The sequence below is a fragment of the Equus quagga genome, chromosome 19 (assembly GCF_021613505.1).
Source record: "Equus quagga isolate Etosha38 chromosome 19, UCLA_HA_Equagga_1.0, whole genome shotgun sequence".
In the NCBI taxonomy this organism is placed as follows: Eukaryota; Metazoa; Chordata; class Mammalia; order Perissodactyla; family Equidae; genus Equus; species Equus quagga.
In genome coordinates, this window is record NC_060285.1 from 41,190,645 (window position 1) to 41,209,859 (window position 19,215).

The 19,215-nt window shown below is 45.2% G+C and overlaps 1 protein-coding gene across 3 annotated transcripts in view; it reads left to right on the forward strand.

Moving 5' to 3' along the window:
* Positions 1-6,421: 6,421 nt before the first annotated feature.
* The window catches only part of E2F7 (E2F transcription factor 7), a 38,438-nt gene continuing 25,644 nt past the window's right edge, over positions 6,422-19,215 (forward strand). Inside the window, exons 1-4 of one of the 3 annotated variants that reach the window (XM_046646731.1) lie at positions 6,422-6,548; positions 7,671-7,763; positions 14,423-14,698; positions 18,290-18,458. In XM_046646731.1, the coding sequence (XP_046502687.1) occupies positions 6,432-6,548; positions 7,671-7,763; positions 14,423-14,698; positions 18,290-18,458 (655 nt within the window). In that variant the 5' untranslated portion in view covers positions 6,422-6,431. Of the gene's footprint in view, positions 6,549-6,641; positions 6,971-7,670; positions 7,764-9,678; positions 9,758-14,422; positions 14,699-18,289; positions 18,459-19,215 lie in introns of those variants that run through there. The other 2 variants (XM_046646732.1, XM_046646733.1) reach the window with 2 other exon arrangements.

Here is a 19,215-nt window from a genome sequence, read left to right on the forward strand (position 1 = left end):
CAAAACCAAGGTCTCTGTTCTACCCTCATGGCAATGGCAGTTTATTTGATAGGCATTCTCTACCCGGAGGTTTATCCACTGCAGATTTTATTCATATCTTATAAATCTTTGACAAGAATAATTATCCAGGGATCCCAAGCAATTCTATTAAGATGGTCATGCAAGCCTCTATTTTCCACACCCCTTTCTGCATCTTCCTCCTTTTATCAGGAGACTGTTTCTCTTCATACCCATTAGGAACTCAGTCACTCCATTCAGACCTTCCTCCTGGAGAAAGGAACACACTTGTTCCCAATCTTACCCGATTCCACTCACATCCGCCCCACTCAGCTAAGCCTGTCCTGAGCACTCTCTTCTCGGGCCCTTGTACCTTTGGGATCCCATTCTCTACAGCCACACTGATAAACTTATCTGAGGGTAGTGAGGCCATTAGTGAATGCCCAAGAAGTGGGCATCTTAGTTTGCAACTAGAGGAGGAGAGAGGAATTAATTTGGGAAATAATTTATCCAAAGAGACCAAAATTCAGTCTGATTACAATGTCTCAGCCACTGGGGGAGGGAAGGAATTGTGACTATAACTTAGTCTCTACTACCCAGATTTGGCCCCACCCCAGTCCCACGATGAATGCTTAGGAAAAGGGATAAGAAGTGAAACATAACCACCAACAGAAAGAGATTGTTCTCTGACTCCCTATTTCAGCACAGAGATGCAATGGCCTGACATGACCCTGCTGGGGGGTGAGAGGACAGCACGAGACGGGGGCCAAGGCCATCTCCCATGCTCTGTGGCAGCAGCACCTCACAGAACCAGCATCTGCAGCGACACTAGTCCTAGAAGCAGCAAAGATCCAGGTCTGGCTTCACCTGATGGCCGCGGCAGCAAGTGGCACCCTTGATGGAGAGCATGATGGAATCACAGAGCATGCTGACCTCTGCGTGCTGACGGCTTCGCTGGCAGGAGGTAGCCATGCTGCGGGAGGTACCTGATGGCACGCATCGCCAGGGCGGGCAGAAAGAAACCAACATATGGCAGCAGAGGTCCCAGGCGTCAGGGAAGGCTGAAAGGACTTGTTTGAGAGTATGTGCAACTGGGGACACCCAGGATTCACAGGGTAGGCGGGAGGAGTCTTTGAACAAGGCTAGAAAGTCCAGTATTTATAGAAGGTATTACACAGAAACAATGTTTTGTACTTTAAGGTTAACCTCATTTTCACCCCCAGGAATGGTTGGAGGGAAGATGTCTTAACGGGCGACACTGGTTAAATGATCACTCTTTCCAGAACAGTTTGCATTTTAACAGGAACTTCTTGTAGACAATACCTCACCCTTCGCACGTGAACGTTTCCTCCCATTGTTTAGTGAAGGTCTGGGCTAATGTTGTGTCTCCATTTGGGCTCAATGCTCTACTACTCTGGTTTTTCCAAGGTAGGAGGCCCTGCATGTGATGAGGCGGCTCTGGGTTAGGAAAAGGTAATATTTGCAGCATTTAAACTTAGGTTTCCAGCCCCTGAGCTGCTAACCCCAAACTCCTGTTTCCACTGACAATGAAAACATTTTCATTTGGTCCTACACATATTATAATGAATAAATGCTATTAAAATAAGGCTATTAGGTAGGTACAAAAAGTTATATTCAGCCATTTAGTTCTAAGCTTAGAAAAACAAAGGTGACAAAGGTCAGTCTTTTGTCTGATGTTAAAAATGCATATACATAATGTAAAAGAATGGGTAGGGATGTGTTCAGTTTCACCAAATATGGAAACAAAAAAGTGATTTCAGCAATATTCTTACATATCCACACTAAGAGATTAGGAGTCAAAAGCAAATAATTTTAAGAGGATATCGTAAGTGTCCAATAAGGATTTAGAATGACAGAATTGGCAGGTTCTTAGGAAGTCTTTCAAATTAGCACCACCACTTTAAAGAGAAAAGTGAGGCCTAGGAGGCAATGCCTTTCATTCCAGGTCACCCAGCAAGTTCATGGCCAAGCTTGATCTAGAAACTGTGTCTCTCTACTCCTCAAAGTGAATTCCTCCCCTTCTGGGTAAGGCTCTGGAGATTAAGGGGAAGCTTGTCCCCATTTTCTCCAGAATCTCAGTTCCAGGTCAATCCCCATTTTTACTGACCCACCCAGTCTGTGGGCCCTCCCAACAACCTCGCCCAAACCTGCAGCATAAATGTGGCTCCTCATAAAGGGGTGCCTTCTACACACTTTCCACCACCACATCATTCCCAGAAACACCCAGCCCAGCTCAAAATCCCACCCATCTGTTGTGGTCTGGAACGTTTGTTCCAGCACAAGTCCCCCCCTGCATCTTTACCTTCAACATGCACACACAGGGACACTCACACACATATACACACATGCACACAAAATACGCTATCTTTTCATTTAGTGACAACACAAATCACACAATCATTAAGGAAACTGATCTTGCTCCACTGTGCTAAGGAGGACTAGGAGTCTGTTAAGATAAAGAATGCATTCCCTCTGTTCCCCATGGGACATGTAATCACAGCTTAGGCACCTCCCTGTGAACAGCTGGACATCTGGAGGTCATTTGAGATGGGAGCCACACTGCCCTTTAGTATTAATATGATTTTTTTTTTATTGTTGCTAAGGCCATGAGCAGGAACCAGTCATGGACTCATTCTCCTTCTGACATCACCAGTGGTCAGCCAGGAACCACTTTTCTGTCTTCTCTGAACTTGCTGGCAGTTAGAGAAGCAAACGTGTCATATTCTCAGACAGACGGTCAGTCTTTGGGCAGTCCTGAGTTCAACCACTGTTGAACTGATGTACTCGCAGAGACCTGAGAGTCACCAGGATAAGAAGCCAAGGTGCCTCTCTTACCCATGGGGTGAAAAATCGGTTTCTAATCTCCTCTGTGACTCCACTCTTGAGAACAGATACTACATCAAGATGACTGTGCTCACAGTGGTGGAAGAAAAGGGAAATACCAGAGGCAGCGGAAACACAAACTGGACAACCAGACTGCCTGACTGACAGGAATTCTATTTCAGTATGCTGCGTTCTTTCTGTAAAGTGTGATAAATCTTGGGATTTGGAACCCCAGAAAGGTAAAACACTACTTGCAAGTCTGAGAAGCTGTGGAAGAAGTCTTTGGCACAGAGGAATGTCAGACATCATCTGTGTGTATTCTCCTGATCACAGCCCTACCTGCTCATTCTTCTGTTATAGCTCCATCCCGCCCATCAGACTTCTCATTTATACCCAAACTCCTTCCAAAAACCAGTGACACAGCGACAAACTAGTAAAGCCAGCCTCTTGGAACCTCTGCTCCTACTCCAGAGGGTAACACACCTGTCCAACTCTTCCTGTCTTCATTGATGGGACCTGAGGATCCATTTCTGAAACTACTGAGTCAGAAGTAGCCAAAGGAATCAATGAATAAGCATACAACTAGCATGACGCTAAGGAACAAGATAGTAAGCATTGAAAAAATATATAATACTGAAGTCCAATTCCAGATTAAGTAAACTAGAAATCTCTGGATATGGGGTTCAGTTACTGATATTTTTAAAAATCTCCCCAGGTGATGCTAAAGCATAGACAGGGTTGAAAACCACAGGCCTAGCACAATATAGAACCCTGGGGACTGTTGCCATATAGGCAATACTATACTGTTCCAAAGTCAATGACCTTTCAGGCAGATATTATTGAGGCAGAAATGTAGAATACTTCAATTAGCACAAAATCCAGTGTGGCAATTTTATAATATGGCCCCAAATTCCTTCCACTTCTCTCATTGAGAGGTAGGGTGTACGTCCTCTCCCCTTTAATATGGGTGGGTCTTTGACTGCTTCATCCAAAAAACACAGCAGAACTGATGCTGTCTTCGTTCTGAGACTGCATCACGCAGACAATGCAACTTCCACTCTGTGCGCTGGGACACCCACCTTGGAGCCCCAAGCCGTCGTGTAAGCCCAACCACCTTAGCCACCACACTGTAAGGAAGGCCAGGCCACATGGAGAAGCCACACGCAGGGGCACCCATTGATGCCCTACTGGAGTTCCCAGCCATGGTGTCCACTGAATAACTGAGAGGTTGACAGATTACTTACAAATTCTGGGACTTGAAAGCATCAATATAAACGTGTTAGAGTAATGTCTCTGAATTTGTCCCAAACATTCATTTTCCAGTTTTCCTCCAAATCTAACATCACTCTTAATCAATGAAATTACAAGTGTCTGAAGCTACATATTGAGTTTTTCTTGTTTTGAATAGTAGCTACAACTGAATTGAAACAGACAGAAAAAACTCTGAAGATGCTAGGAAAAGGTCTATAACATGAAACTGCCTAAACTCAAAGAAACAACCACTATTATTTATTAAATATCAGAGAAATGAATGGACTTTAATAATGTGGGTTTAGAGAGCTGAAAGGTGGTCCCAAAAAAGCTATATCCTCATCCCTGGACCCCGTGAATGTGACCTTACTTGGAAAAAGGGTCTTTGCAGATGCAATTAACTAAGGATCTTGAGAGGAAATCATCCTGGATTATACAGGTGGGAACTAAATTCAATGACGTGTCCTTATAAGAGACACAGGAGAGATTTTACAGGCAGAAGAGGAGGCAATGCGACCCCAAGGCAGAGACCGCACGAGGCAGCCACACGCCAAGGACTGCTTGAGGCCACCAGATGCTAGAAGAGGCAAAGAAGATTCTCCCCCAGGGGTGCCCTGCCAACACCTTGATTTTGGATTCCTGGCCTCTAAAACCGTGAGAGAATACATTGCTCCTGTTTTAAACCAACCAGGTGGTGGTAATTGGTTACAGCAGCCACACATAATTAATAGAGTTGGGGAAAAAAAATTTCCTCATCAAAATGTTCTGCTTCCACATAAGTGCAAAATTTAATAAATAGCAATTTTATTCTTTATACTTGTCTCCTTATGCTTCTACCTACTACCTACAAGATAGATTTCAGTTCAAAATATCATTTCTAATATAAAAATGTCAAATTTTTATTACTATTGCTATTTTTCTTTGTGTGAAGTGTTTCCATGCTTTTACATCTTCTTACCTATGACCATAGCAGGGATTTTTTTTTTTTAAGATTGGTACCTGAGCTAACAACTGTTGCCAATCTTTTTTTTTTTTTTTCTCTGCTTTTCCTCCCTAAACCCCCCCAGTACATAGTTGTATATTTTAGTTGTGGTTCCTTCTAGTTGTGGCATGTGGGACGCCGCCTCAACATGGCCCGAGGGTGCCATGTCCGCGCCCAGGATCCGAACCGGCGAAACCCAGGGCCGCCCCGGCAGAGCGCGCGAACCCAACCACTCGGCCACGGGGCCGCGGGCAGTGATATTTAGGCTATATTTATCAGGAATCTGAACAGCGGACAAAGTGAAGGACCTGACTGAGCACTCTGAATTCTGCAGACAGCTCGTTAAAAACGTCTATTTGGGAGATGAGCGGTGAAGAGCAGAGTACTTAGTAGAGAAAGGATAATAAAGAGAAAGATATCCTTGCTATAAAGTATACGGTTTGTAGGGAAATGTCTCCAGTTCCAAAAGCGGGACATCCTGCAAAATGACTTACCAGTACTCCTCAAAACTGTGGAGGTCGTCAAAGACGGGAAAGTGTGAGAAACTGTCACAGCCAAGAGGAGCCCAAGGAGACAAGAAGACTAAATGTAATGTGGTCTCCTGGAACAGAAAAAGGACATTAGGTAAAAGTTAAAGAAATCTGAATAACGACTTCAGTCAAGAACAATGTATCAACATTGGTTCGTTAATTTTAACAAAAGTACTATGCAAATATAAGATGTTAATAAATAAGTGAAACCGGGTGCCAGATATACGGGAACGCTCTGATCTTTCTTCTCAATTTTTCTGTAAATTTAAAACTGCTCTAAACAAAAACGTCTATTAAAATACACACACACACACACACACACACACAGACTCGGCTGTCCCTATCAATAGCCACATTTTAAATAAGAAACTAAAGTTGAAGGAAGTGAAACATTTAAAACAACTCAGTAACGTTGTTGAGGAAATTTTCTCGACTGTTTCTCAAAATGCTAATCCATAGTGCAAAGACTTATTTAATAAGGCTCTTTTTTTTGCCCCTAATTATTGACGATGTTCTGAAAAGGGAACCCAGAAACTTTTCCGGACTTGCAAAAGGAGAAGCAAACAGCTGGTTCTGCTGGCAGTCGAGTTGCCAGGGCTAACTGGCGTGCCATCTGCTTGCACAGCGCGGTAACCATGGTTCACGTGCCGCCCCGGCGCTGGAAGTTTGCCCCAACAAGCCTGGACAACTCGGCTTCCGCGCGGGGGGCGGGGGGCAGCATCCAGTGTGTGTGGATCGTTTTTCCAAACTCCATCTGCTTCTCCCTGCCGCGGCCGTGCCCGCGGTCTCCGGGCGCGGCAAGGCGAGGGGACAGGAGCGGGCCTTTTATGCATAACAAAAGAGCCACCTCCTCCTCCTCCTCCTCCCGCGCCCGCGCCCGCGCCGCCCCCACCTCGGCTTCCCGCGGCCGCCGCACGGACGGGCTCGCGGCCCGAGGTTTCCAGGTACCCGGAAGGGGGAGGGGGCGCGGCGGCAACAATCGGGCGGCGAGGGCGGGACGCGCGGCCGGGAGCGCCAAGACTCCGCGGGGCGGCGCGCCCGGGCAGTGCCGCCGCGCGATTGGCCGGGGCCGCCGCCGGCCGCCGCGGATTGGTGCGTTCTCAAATTCGGTCTCAAGGCGCCAGCGGAGGTGTTTGAGCGGGGTCTGCCCCTGCCGCAGTCGCGCTCGGCGGTCGGAGCGCTGGCGCTGTGCGCACGCCGCGCGGTCCCCGCCAGCGCAGGGCAGTCGGAGCGGGGATCTGCGCGCCTCGCCGTCCCCGCCCGATGTCGCCGCCCGGCTGCTGATCGCCTCGCCCCGCTGATCCCGCGCGGGGCCGGGACCGTGGTGGTCCCCGTAGAGGCAGGAAGGCTCCTTCGCAAAGCGGGAGTAAGTAGCGTGCGGCCCCACCGCTGGCGAGGAGGCGGGAATTGGGGGGAAAGGGACCCTTCCCGCCCCGCTGCCAGCTTGCCACCCCTCCCCTCCCCGGCTGGCGGGGAATCGAGGCATTTCTGCCGCCGCACCAGGCGCGCGTGGGCTGTCCTGGTCCCAGCTCTCCCTCCGGCTGGGCAATAGAGGGGACTTGCTCTTCCTCATGGTTTGGGGTTTCGTTGGAAGAGCTTATCCTTGGGGTCTGCTTGGAGGCCTGGGAGGGGGCTGCGCTGAGCATTCGGTGGGGTTGGTCTAGCGATCAGGTTTCCTTCTCCCCTGATTCGAAACCCCCTCAAAGCCGAATTCCTCCCAGTTCTTTGCGCCAAAATTAACTGACCCAGGAGACCCTGTCCTTTCTGACAGATTTGCCCTATACCCTCCGGACTTGGTAACTTTTTTTGTCCTGTTGCTTTTCTTTAAAAATTACTATTTTTGTCGATTTTTTTTCATCTCAGGTTTTCAGTCATCACTAAGCACACTTGAAGCGTTTGTGTTGGTTCATGTGCGTTTTAGAGAGTTGGGTGGCTACCCTCCTGGAAATTCCCAGGACAAGTTTAGGGAGGGGAAGTTCACGTTCACGAGCAAGTAATAGATACTTTTGTTGGAGGAGAACACATCCAATTGTAAAATCATTTTCTAATGTAATTTTGCGTTACAGATGGAGGTAAATTGTTTAACACTAAAAGATTTGATCAGCCCCAGGCAGCCCGGACTGGATTTCGCAGTTGAAGATGGGGAGAATGCACAGAAGGTAAGCGTACTGAAATACCTTAAGCTCAGACATATTTAGGATGTGATGTCCGATTCAATTCATTGTTCAACATGCCACTTGTAGTTGTCTTGTGAACACAATTAATTTTGATGAACATTATAGAAATATACTTTTTTTTTAAATGGAAGCATCCCAACCATTATTGTTGTTTCTCAGTCGTTGTGTAGTAGAAAGAGGCTAGATTAGATGAAATGTTGGAACCAGTTTATATGAATCAGAGATATGCTGGACACTGCAACCAAAAGTTTGTAATACTTATAGTTGTCGAGAGTGGAATTAGTTAATGCTGTGCAGGAATGTTAAGCCTCACTTCCCAGGAAAATAGACTTTTTGCTATAAATGCTGGATTATTAGAGTACCGTGAAATGTTCTTCATACCAGTGAGCCAGTTCCTAGAGGCTGTTCGTTCACCCAAGAGTATGCCCGGTGCCTCCCATATAGGGAGACAAGGTGGCTGAACCCACCAACATACTCTTTGAATATTTCGCAGTGCTACTACTGGTTTTGCACATTCTCCCTTTTTGTACCCCTTGTGATTTGTAAGAGTATGGTGTCTTTAAGAAACATAATGAGGTACTCCAGCCATCGCAGTGTCTAAACTGTCACCCTCCCCACATCAGCACCGTTGCCCTACGAAAAGGTGTGATAGCTTGTCAGTCGTGAACATCTGAACATCTCTAGGCAAACAGGCATAACAAACGCCAACTTAGAAACTTTGACTATAAATCTGAGCACAGCAGCTTCCTTGGGCATTGAACTGCTCCAGCTTCCTGGTCTTACTTTTAGGCTTAGTGTCAACAATGAAACCTCCTGGTAGCAAAGCCCCTGTTCTGTGGGCCTTTGAAGAATAGTTGGCAACCGTCAGTTTGGGACAGGTGTGAAATTGTACACTTTTCCGTGGGGGGGGTTTCCACCTAGCATTCAAAAATGTTTTTGTTAGGAAAAGAAGTATACCAAATCATCAGTGTTTTAAAGAAGACTTTTTAAAAACATTACCTAAGCCAGATGAAGATGGAAATGCCCACACTTTAAAATGTATATTCATAGTTTTGACTTTGGGAGTCTTAGAGCGAAACTTTTTGTTTTCCTTCATAGCTTGGAAGGGACAGCCTTGACAGAATGTGTGTATTTTTATATAAAACCTCAGTCAGTGTGTACTGCTTCCCTTCTGGGTCAGTGACCTTTCTCTGTGCCTCCAGCACGGGCACTTCTACTCTAGGTGCCTGCCCTTAGTGCTTTGTCCAGCTGAGCTTTCACATTTTAACGTGTGTGGAGAAAAATTCAAACGACTCACGAGAGACTGGGAAAGTGGTTAAAATGTTTGAAATAGAATGGACGAGCAGGGATTCTTTCACCTCTCAAAGAGAAGGCAAGGATGGAGCAGAGTGCTTCTGCCCAGGTCCTACGGGAGGGGCTTTTGTCTCTCTTTTCACCTTGCTCCGAAGTGAAGGAAAGAGGATTTCTAGGGATGGTAAGAACGTGGCATATGGAGTCAGAGAGATCTGGGTTTGATTTCCTGCTCTGCCGTTCATTAGCTATGTAACCTTGAACTAATACCTGTATTCAGTCTTTCAACAAATATTTATGTTCCTAGTGCTAGGGGTACATGGTTTAATAAGTCTCGTAACCTCTCTAAGCCTGTTTTTTTCTTCCATAAATTGGAGCTAATAAATAGCACCTCTCCCTTTGGGTGTTTGTAAAGAAACACATACTGTTCCCACTGTGCTCAGCTGAACCAACACTCCAAAGACCAACGTGGTGCAGGCCCTGCCCTCGGTTACCGGAGAGATTTTCAGGGCCTCGGGTGTAAAACTCACTCACTGTCCTGTGATTTGGTAAGTGCCGTAATAGGAGTGGGAACAAAATGCCTAGAGAATAGAGGAAGACATAAATTCATGGGGAGTCCAGGGAGAGTTGGAAAGCTTCACAGAGAAGGTAACATCTGAGGACGTTCAACCTACAGGAAAACACGGGTAAGGAAGACAGACCTTGTAGGCAGAAGATCCAGGAGGCAGCTGGGTGCCTGATTTTGCAGTTGATGGAAGGTGCTAGCTGGATAGAAACTTGGGACATGTTTGTACATGAGACTGGGTGAACTGCCGTGGAGAGAGCAAACCGAGAGGGTGGAGGCCACGGTTTATAGGAGTGGAAAGAGGAACTGGTGAAAGAGACTGAGAAGGAGCAGTCAGAAAAGTGGGAGGAGAACCAAGAGAGAGCGAGTGATATCGCAGGGCTGAGGGTCTCAGAGAGCCAAGAAGAGTCAACAGTCTTGACCATTGCTGTGAGGTCAAGTAAGAAATTTAGCCGGTGACTTGACAGCTGAGAGGTGGCCTAAGTGAGAGCAGTGGATCTGAGCAGACTGTGGTGGTGTGAGGAAGCCCTGGGGCGTGGGCAGGGGGAGCCCTCAGCGTGGCTTACTCCTTCTAGAAAGTGTGCTCTGAAGGGAAGGAGAGCTGTTAGTCATTAGCTAGAAGGAGACACTTCCTAACACGTCATCTTTGCAATGATCCTTAAACACTAGGGGCTTCAATGGGCAGAACTTAGCCGTTGGCATTAAAGGCAAAGTGATGGCAGGAGCAACAGCTCAGATGTGGTAAAATACCGGGCGAAAAGCAGGTCGACTGTTTAGGCTAAATGCAGAATATGCATGAGATGGAACTGGAAAAGCGGTTGGCACAGAATTGGCAAGGGCCTTGACAAGGCTGATGATAGTCTATACTCTTTGAGGCAGCATGATCAAAGCTTTATCTGAGGCAGAAGCAAGACTAGAACCAAGATCTTTAACAAGGCCCTTTCTGTGGCAGCGTGCAGCATAGTCCTAATGCTGGTATAGTTAATACTCCTGAATGTTTGTACAGCACTTCACAGACGCAGATTGCTGTCACCTTCATTAGCTCATCTGATCCCCACAGCAACTCTCTGGCAGATAAGCCAAGGTGTATTAGCTCCATTTACATGCGAGAACTGGGGGACCCGCCTCAGGTTACTTTCTCCAGGCTCTCTAATCGAGGAAGTGATTTCTAGGGTGTTGCAGCTTAGATTTCATGGCCGGCAGATGGACCCGGAGTTTAGTGCACGGGAGATTTGTAGGGAGTGCTCTGGGCATCAGCACCTGTGGAAGGAGGGGAGGCAGCAGAGATAGACAGAGGGGGAAGCTCATCTGTAGCACCGTCTTGGTGGAAGTCTGAGGTTACCGTACAGGGAGTTGTGGGATGACCCCTTGGAGCAGTCCTGAGTGAGGACAAGGGGACCAGGCTTTCGCAGGTCAGTGCTGCCCCTAGCAGCCGTTGAGGACAGTTGGGCCTCCCAGGAAGGGGCGTGGTCCTGGACCATTCAGCCCTCTGCAGCCAAGGGCAGAGGCCTCCTGTTGGCATTACTTCCAGCAGCCGGGGGAATGAGTCGCTCATTCCTGAAGAGATCTGGGTGCAGCCCAGTGTCCACCACAGCCGGGCAGGCTTGCTGGGAAGCCTCGGAGCTGGCCTTTAGTCTAAACCTCTTGTTTTATGGTCAGGAAACGTGGGCCCAGACGGAAAGAACAATCTGTCGAGTATCAAAAAGCTAGAGAGCTGAGACAACAGGCAGCTTTCTGGAGTCTGGTGCCAGTCTTCCTTCCAGCGCCGTGTGCAGCGTTAGGATCGCAGGGTAGACAGACAGCTGTGCAGAGTGGGATTAGATTGCACTTGGCTTTCTGCCCACCTGAGACCTCAGGAAACAATTTGCTGGGCCTTTTTTCCTTTGGTACAGAGGTGTGATACAGTCATAACCTGCCAGGTACCCAACTCCTCCTACTGTAAGTATTACTTAAACCATAGTGAAAGTCTGTCCAAGGGTTGGAGGAAATAAGTCGTCTGAGTTGCTCCTCGGTGGGGAAAAGGTCAGAGCTCATCCTTCCTGTGAGTACAGGTACCAGGGAGGCAGAAGAGCAGGAGGGTGAAGCTCTGCACCTGGGCCACACCGTCCACCGTGGGGACACCTTTGAATAACTAGATAATCAAGGCACAGTGTTCTTTGAGCACCTGTGAGAGGCAAGCCATTGTGCCAAAAATTGTGAGGAATGAGACATGTGGAACGTGCTCCCTGGCCGCCAGAGCTGCAGAGGCTCATTAACGAGACCAGACGCATACCCGGGAAGTTCAGTAGCAGGACGACGCACTATATCACATTGGCTCCAAGTGCCAGAATGAGTGGTAACGAAGAATGGGGCAGAGGGGAGAAGATAATAGCTAAGTTTTATTGAGTGCTCACCATATGCCAGGAATGATTCTCGTAACCCTTGAGGTTGGCATTTTTGTGAACTTCATTTTCAGTTGAGACAGCTAGAGCCTAGTGAGAAGAAACTTGCCGTGCTCAGCCTGCCAATAAGTTACCAGCTTACCCCCAGAGCCTGCGTGCAGAACGACCCCTTACCCCCTCTCCACAGGCGCGAGAGGGCATCAGTGGCCTGCTGGGTACCTTTTGCTGGAGCTGTGAAGAAGATAATTTCCTCCCAATTGGTACCCAGGACAAGCTCATTTCTAGGTGCAGATTTCAGAAACTTCTGCTTTTAGCTATTTTTTGTACACCAATTACTTTTGTACTGAATGAGGCTGTGTTTGACCTCAGGCAAGTTATTCAACGTCTCTGTTCCTCAGTTTCTTCATCTGTAGACTGGAAAATAATAGTACGTAGGTCACAGGATTGGCTGAGGAGTTGATACAGTCAGGAATTGCTTAACCACTGGGATGCGTTCTCAGAAATGCATCATTACGCGATTTCGTCATTGTGTGAACATCACAGAGTGAACTTACACAAACCTAGATGGTACAGCGTACTACATGCCTAGCCATATGGTGCTAATCTCGTGGGACCACTGTTGTATATGTGGTCCATTGTTGACTGAAACATCAGTTATGTGGCACTTGGCTGTATATAAGTATCTGCAACAAGGTGTGGCGTGCAGTAAACGCTCAGTACTTTCCTTGAGAGTTCCCTTGTAGAAGACTTATCAGAATTACACTCCGGTAGGGACTTGTTAAGAGCTGTGGGTAGATGCATTGCGCCAGGCTGAACGCTCACTGCTGCTGTGGCGTGAGAAGACGTCACTCCCATCCCCACTCCCTTCTTTCCTGTTAGGCTAGGACAGAACCTCACCACACCTGGCAGCTTCTCCTGATCCAGGGAACAAGAGTTGGTCTGCTGCCACAGATTCCACTTTCTCCCAGTCTTTTCTCTCTTCACATGTCGCTCATTTATAGGAAAGCACTTTTTTTCTTTGCTGAGGAAGATTTGCACCTTAGCAAAGATCTGTTGCCAATCTTCCTCTTTTTGCTTGAGGAAGATTCACCTTGAGCTAGTATCTGTACCAGTCCTGCTCTATTTTGTATGTGAGCCGCCGCCACAGCACAGCCACCAGCAAGTGGTATAGGTCCATGCCCAGGAACCGAAACCCGGGCTGCCAATGCAAAGCATGCTAAGCTTAACCGCTAGGCCATGGGGCTGGCCCTAGAGAGGAAGGCACTTTTTTTAAACCACTGCTCAGCCAAAATCCAGGCATGCAGTAGCTGTAGAGTGATACGTGTGCAGGAAAGGAAATGACAAATATTTCATTCACCTACCTTCATAATTCTGGATGACACTGTTGCCTGGAGGGGAATTCTGCTACAGAAGAGCAGAGTCTTCCTGCTTTGAATGGCAAAACTTATTTTTAGAGGAAAGAAATTTACTTTAATTACTTGGTACTTCCAAATATGGGTTCTATGTACTCAGTCCTTTTTCATAATGGTCATAATGGACCCATCATTGATCTTTTTAAGACATTCTACACAGTGTGGTCTGTGGGCAGGTGCTAGTCCACACACTATTAACAAGCTGCAAAAAATTTAAGAACGGAACTTGAGAGTTAAGCACTTAGAAACCCCTCTAGCAATTTGATGTTGCCTCATGATGCCCGAGCCTGTGATCAGTGGTCTCTTCCTGTTGAACAAGCTGTAGGTCAGGTTGAGTGACAAACTCAAGTGGAGAGTCACATGTGGGAGTTGCATCTAAGTCCCACCGAGTAAGATCACATGTCAGCATGGGGGAGTTTGGAAGTGGGAATACCGTAGTCCTTCACCACGGGGAGTTTGAGAAGCCCTGATCTGGGGAGATCACATTAGACAGTTCTCCAGGTTGGCTTGAAATGTGGCCTTTTGTTGGATGCTCTTCCATTAATTGGTCCTGCTACTAATTGCTACATTAGCACTGGGGAACGTTGAACTACAAAAGCAAAATTGCTCTTCACTAGTTAGTGCAAACTTATAAATAGTGTTTTTAAAAGACCTGGCATTTAGAAGCAATAGGGACTCAACCCACATTTATCCTTGTTATCATCCCCAACAATAGAAGCATCCACCAGTGACAGCTACACTCATGACTTCTTTCACAGAGATGCCATGAAAAATATGTTTTAAACAAGTACCAAATAAAAATCAGTTTCTCATTGGAGCCACTCTTGTATTCCCATGAATCACTCTGTCTAGTTTCATTAGTCCTTTCCTGATGTTTTTCGGCCCTGAACATGTGGTCTGTTTGTATTTTCATGCCTTAGTGAATGGTGGGAACAAAATGTTGGTACCTGCCCTTTCTCATTCTTGCTAAAAGGTTTCTTTTTTTTTAAATAGGAAAATATATTTGTTGATCGGTTAAGGATGGCCCCGAAGACTCCAATAAAAAATGAACCAATTGATTTATCAAAGCAAAAAATCTTCACTCCAGAAAGAAATCCCATTACTCCAGTTAAGCTTGTCGACAGACAGCAGGCAGAACCATGGACACCCACGGCCAACCTGAAGATGCTCATTAGTGCTGCCAGCCCCGACATCAGAGATCGGGAGAAGAAGAAGGGGCTCTTCAGACCCATTGAGAACAAGGAGGATGCGCTTACAGACTCCCTGCAGGTAAGCAGGCTGTGCTGCTGAGGGCTTTGCAGAAATGTAAAATTTTTACTTGTATTAAAAACTCAGAATTCTCAATTATTCAGTTACTATTGAGAGAAAAACAGTATTAAACTTAATATCTTTTTATTTATAGCTGAAATGGAATTCTCACTCATCTCATTTTTCATAATGAATGCTTGCTTCTCTTGTATGATACTCCCTTGACTAGTACACATTTTAAGCTGATAAATTTTTTTAAGCAATGTTGTTTAATGATTTTGATTTAATGAAGGAATTTAGATTTTTTTTAATACTGCTGTGGATTGTAATTTTGCTCCAATTAAGGGTAATATTCTGAATACTTTTGACTTGGGAGATTTCACTGTTCTCTTGTATGTTGAGTGCACAAGTTATCTTGAAATTACCTGTCCTTTGGGGAACTGGAGCTTTTTTTTTTTTTTAAAGATTGACACCTGAGCTAACATCTGTTGCCGATCTTTTTTTTTTCTTCTCCCCAAAACCCCCCAGTACATAGTTGTATATTCTAGCTGTGGGTCCTTCTAGCTGTGCTCTGTGGGACGCTGCCTCAGCATGGCTTGATGAGCAGTGTCATGTCTGCACCCAGGATCTGAACCAGTGAAACCCTGGGCCGCCACAGTGGAGTATGTGAACTTAACCACTTGGCCCGAAGCAGAGCTATTGAATAAGCAGCATATCAATACTTTTTTTAAAAAAATCAATGGTCAATAATTTTCACTCACCCATCAGACTTTTTCCAAGACTTGCTAAGAAAAGTTATTCACAGATTTCAGTGTTATTTCTCTGCCATTTTCCCTCTTTTTGGTGGATTTTTCTACACTATAAAAATTACCAAAATAAAGAAATTGGGAAGAGAGAAAGATGTCCCGAATAACAACATGAAATTACTAGAACACAATGAATTGAATCTGCTGTACGCTTAATTGCAGTGATAGAACTAACAGATTCTTTCATGTAACTAAATCCAAATCAGATCACACTTGGAGAAGCACTGCCCTAGAGAAACTCCTGCGTGTGCACACCAGGAGACGTGCACAAGAATATCATAGCCGTACAGTTCCTGTTAGCCTAAGCTGGAACCAGTCCAAATGGCAATAAACAGGAAGATGGATAAATAAATTGTGTCATATTCAGTCAATGGAATATCATACAGCAATGAAAATGAGAGAACTACAGGTATATGCAAGAACATAGATGAGTCTTCAGAATGTATGTTGATTGAAAAAAGCAAGTTCCAGAAGACTAAAAGTAAAACCAAAAACCCCTAAGCAAGTTAGTATATGGGAATAGATACATAGGTGACAGAGTGCTTTAAAAGTGGCAAGGAGATGATAAATACAAATTCAGGAGAGAGGTTACTCTGTGGAGTAGGCAAATCTAAATTAATAGTATTGTTCTGGTTTTTGGATTGGGAGGTAGATTCATGAGTATTAAAGATATTACACACGTGATAAGTGTATTTTATATGACCAAATATTTTATCAAATGGTAATAAAGAACCAATTTTTAAAAGAGATATTACTCAGTAATTTTTAGGGTAATAAAGGGATCCTAACCAAAAAGCTTGATAACTACTGTTCAGGGTATACGCCTAGTGGTGAAGTTCCTAGGCTGTCGAATGTACAGATATTCACAAGATAATGCCAGATTGTTTTCCTAAGTGCTCTTTGCTTCCACCAATAATGTGTAAACATTTATTGATCCACAGATCCTCTCTGACACTTGAAATTGTCGAATTTATTAATTTCTGCCAGTCTAGTGGGTGTGCAGTTGTGTATTGTTGTGGTATTCCTTTGCTTTTCCTTGGTTACTAATGAGGTTAAACTTCTTTCCAGTGTGTACTGGCCACCATGTTCTTCCTCTTCTGTGAAATGCCTGTCCATGTTCTTCGCTGATTTTTATAGGGTTGTTTTTCTTTTCATAGTGATTTGTAGGAGCTTTTTGTACGCTCTTGGAGCTAAAGCTGCCTCAGTCACATGTCCGCGTTTCAGTTGGTGCGCGTCTCGCCCCTCTGTGTTGCTGCCTGTGCTCAGTCGTCCCCGTTCCGTCTCTTCAGCCTTTCCTCTTCCCCTGAGCTGGCGGTGCTGCCTCTGCCGTGTGTCAAGGTTCCTTTTGTGCGTGCCTCTGTTTCTGGGCTCTTTTCTGTTCCCTTGGCCAATTTTTATGTCCCTACACCAAGACCGCATTGTACTAAGCGTTGCTATCAGATAAGCAAGAGCCTCAGCTTGTTTTCCCCCACAGCGTGTGGGCTCTTCTTCACCCTCTGTTCTTCCATCCACACGTCAGATTGGATTGTAATTGAAATTGCGTTGCGTGTACATTAATTTGAGAAGAATTACCTTGTTTATGATCCTGAGTCCTCCTATCCGTGAATATAGTATATTTCTCTAAGCTTTAAGTATATTTCTCTAAAATCTAAGTTTTAGTATTTTATGCAAATTTTTGATAGATCTGTTCCTAAAAGCTTTATCCTTCTTGTTGCTGTTGTAAATGATGTCTTTTCTCTTCATTTTCGTTACTATTGTATAGCAGTGCAGCTGATTTTTTAACGTCTTTTCAGCTACTTTGCTAAATTCTCTTAATATTTTTAATAATTTGTCTAAGATTTTTTTGTTTTTTATGTAAACAATCATGTCTTCTGCAGAATGAAAGTTTTACTTACTCCTTCCAATTCCTGTGCCTCGGTTTCTTTTGCTTCTTATGCACTGGCTAGGATTTCCAATATGGTACAGAAGAGCAATGATAATGGGCATCCTTGTCACTTTCCTGATTTTAAGGGAATGCTTCCAAGGTTTCCCCATTAAGACAGATGTTTGCCGTTGAGTTTTTATGGAAACACTTTATTACAGAAGTTCTCCATTTCTGGTTTTCTAAGGGCATTTTTGAAAATCATGACTGGGTGTTAAACTTATCAAATGCTTCTTCTGAAGCTATTGAGATAATCCTATCGCTTTTCTCCTTGAATGAGATCATTGAAAAGCTTTTTACTTTCTCAGGGCTTGAACTGAGCCCTTTTCAAATATGGCTTGATGAGACAAGGACACCAGTTTTGTGTACTTACAATAAGAAAGAATACGGAAGAATAAGATTTAGCTGCCCTTGTTCAGTTCCATCAAGCCTTGGTCAATTGTAAAAAATAAAACAGTTTGATAACAGTGCAGGCCCGTGCGTCTCAACCTTTCATGTCCGTAGGCATCACCCCAGATCTTATGAAAAGACAGACTCTGATGCATCAGGTCTGGGATGAGGCCTGAGACTCTGCATCTCCAACAAGCTCCCGGTGATGCTGATCTGCAGCCCAGAGAGCACACCAGTAGCAGTCTACATACTAACTTCATTGTTTAAGCTTTTAACCAGCAGACTCAGCCTTAAATTGCAAAGGAGAAAAAATTCAGTCTAGAGAAAGCAATAGGTAAAACGTTAAGAAAATTAGATTAGGAAATATATTTTAACCAGAATCTGGGAGGGTATGGATTGGGATGTCTCTCCAACTTGCCAATACCCCCCATTGCACTTTCTCTGTTAGAATTTTAACCTGGCGTCTCCACCCTCCCTTCTGTCTGCCCTCTGTAGCTTGATGTTGTTGGGGACAGTGCTGTGGACGAATTTGAAAAGCAAAGGCCAAGCAGAAAACAGAAAAGTTTAGGACTCCTGTGCCAGAAGTTTCTAGCTCGCTATCCAAGTTATCCCTTGTCAACTGAGAAAACTACCATCTCCCTAGATGAAGTTGCTGTCAGTCTGGGTATGTATCATCAGATTACCCGGAGCCATCTCCAGGTACAGTGGAAACTGGCTTCCCTGGGCAGGCTGAGGGCTGCGGCTGCCTCTTGTGTTAAGTACAGAGTGGGCTCCAGGAGAGCGAGGACAGAGCCGACGGAGCTGCCGCCTGTCAGCATCAAGAGTCTCATCGTTACTCACGGAATTCCAGGGAGCCTGCTAGGCCTGAGGGAGGGGCAAACAAAAATTTGGTTTTTTTAACCTTAAAAAATATTTTTACAAAAGACTCACCTTATAAACTAATATCTACTATTTTAGTTCCATCTTTTTCAGACAGACGCAAAAGATATTTAGAAATATCCTGCTGTTCGTTTTTAATAATGCTTCTAGGAGTTCAGAACTGGTGTTCTGTTAAAGCAAGAGCATCAGGTTTGAAGCTCTCTAGTGTAACATTCACAGCAAGCCTGCCAAACTAGAGAAAGCACATCTGGACACAACTCACACAGCAAACTTTATAACGGGGGAGTGCATGTGTTCCCGTGGCCTGGGCGTGTGTGACATGCCGCAGTGTGTGTGCTGTAAAGGTATGTACAGCTGCTTCAGAATAGAGACCCCTAGTGGACATGCATTGCAGTTGATTTCAGGATGAACGTATCGTTGGCAATCAATAAATAAGCAGAAATCACAATGATTTGAAGATGTCAGGGTGTCCCCTTAAAAAATTAGGAGGGTTTACATACAGAAAAAAAAGAAAAAAGTCCCAAAGGAATCAGCTAAGTAGG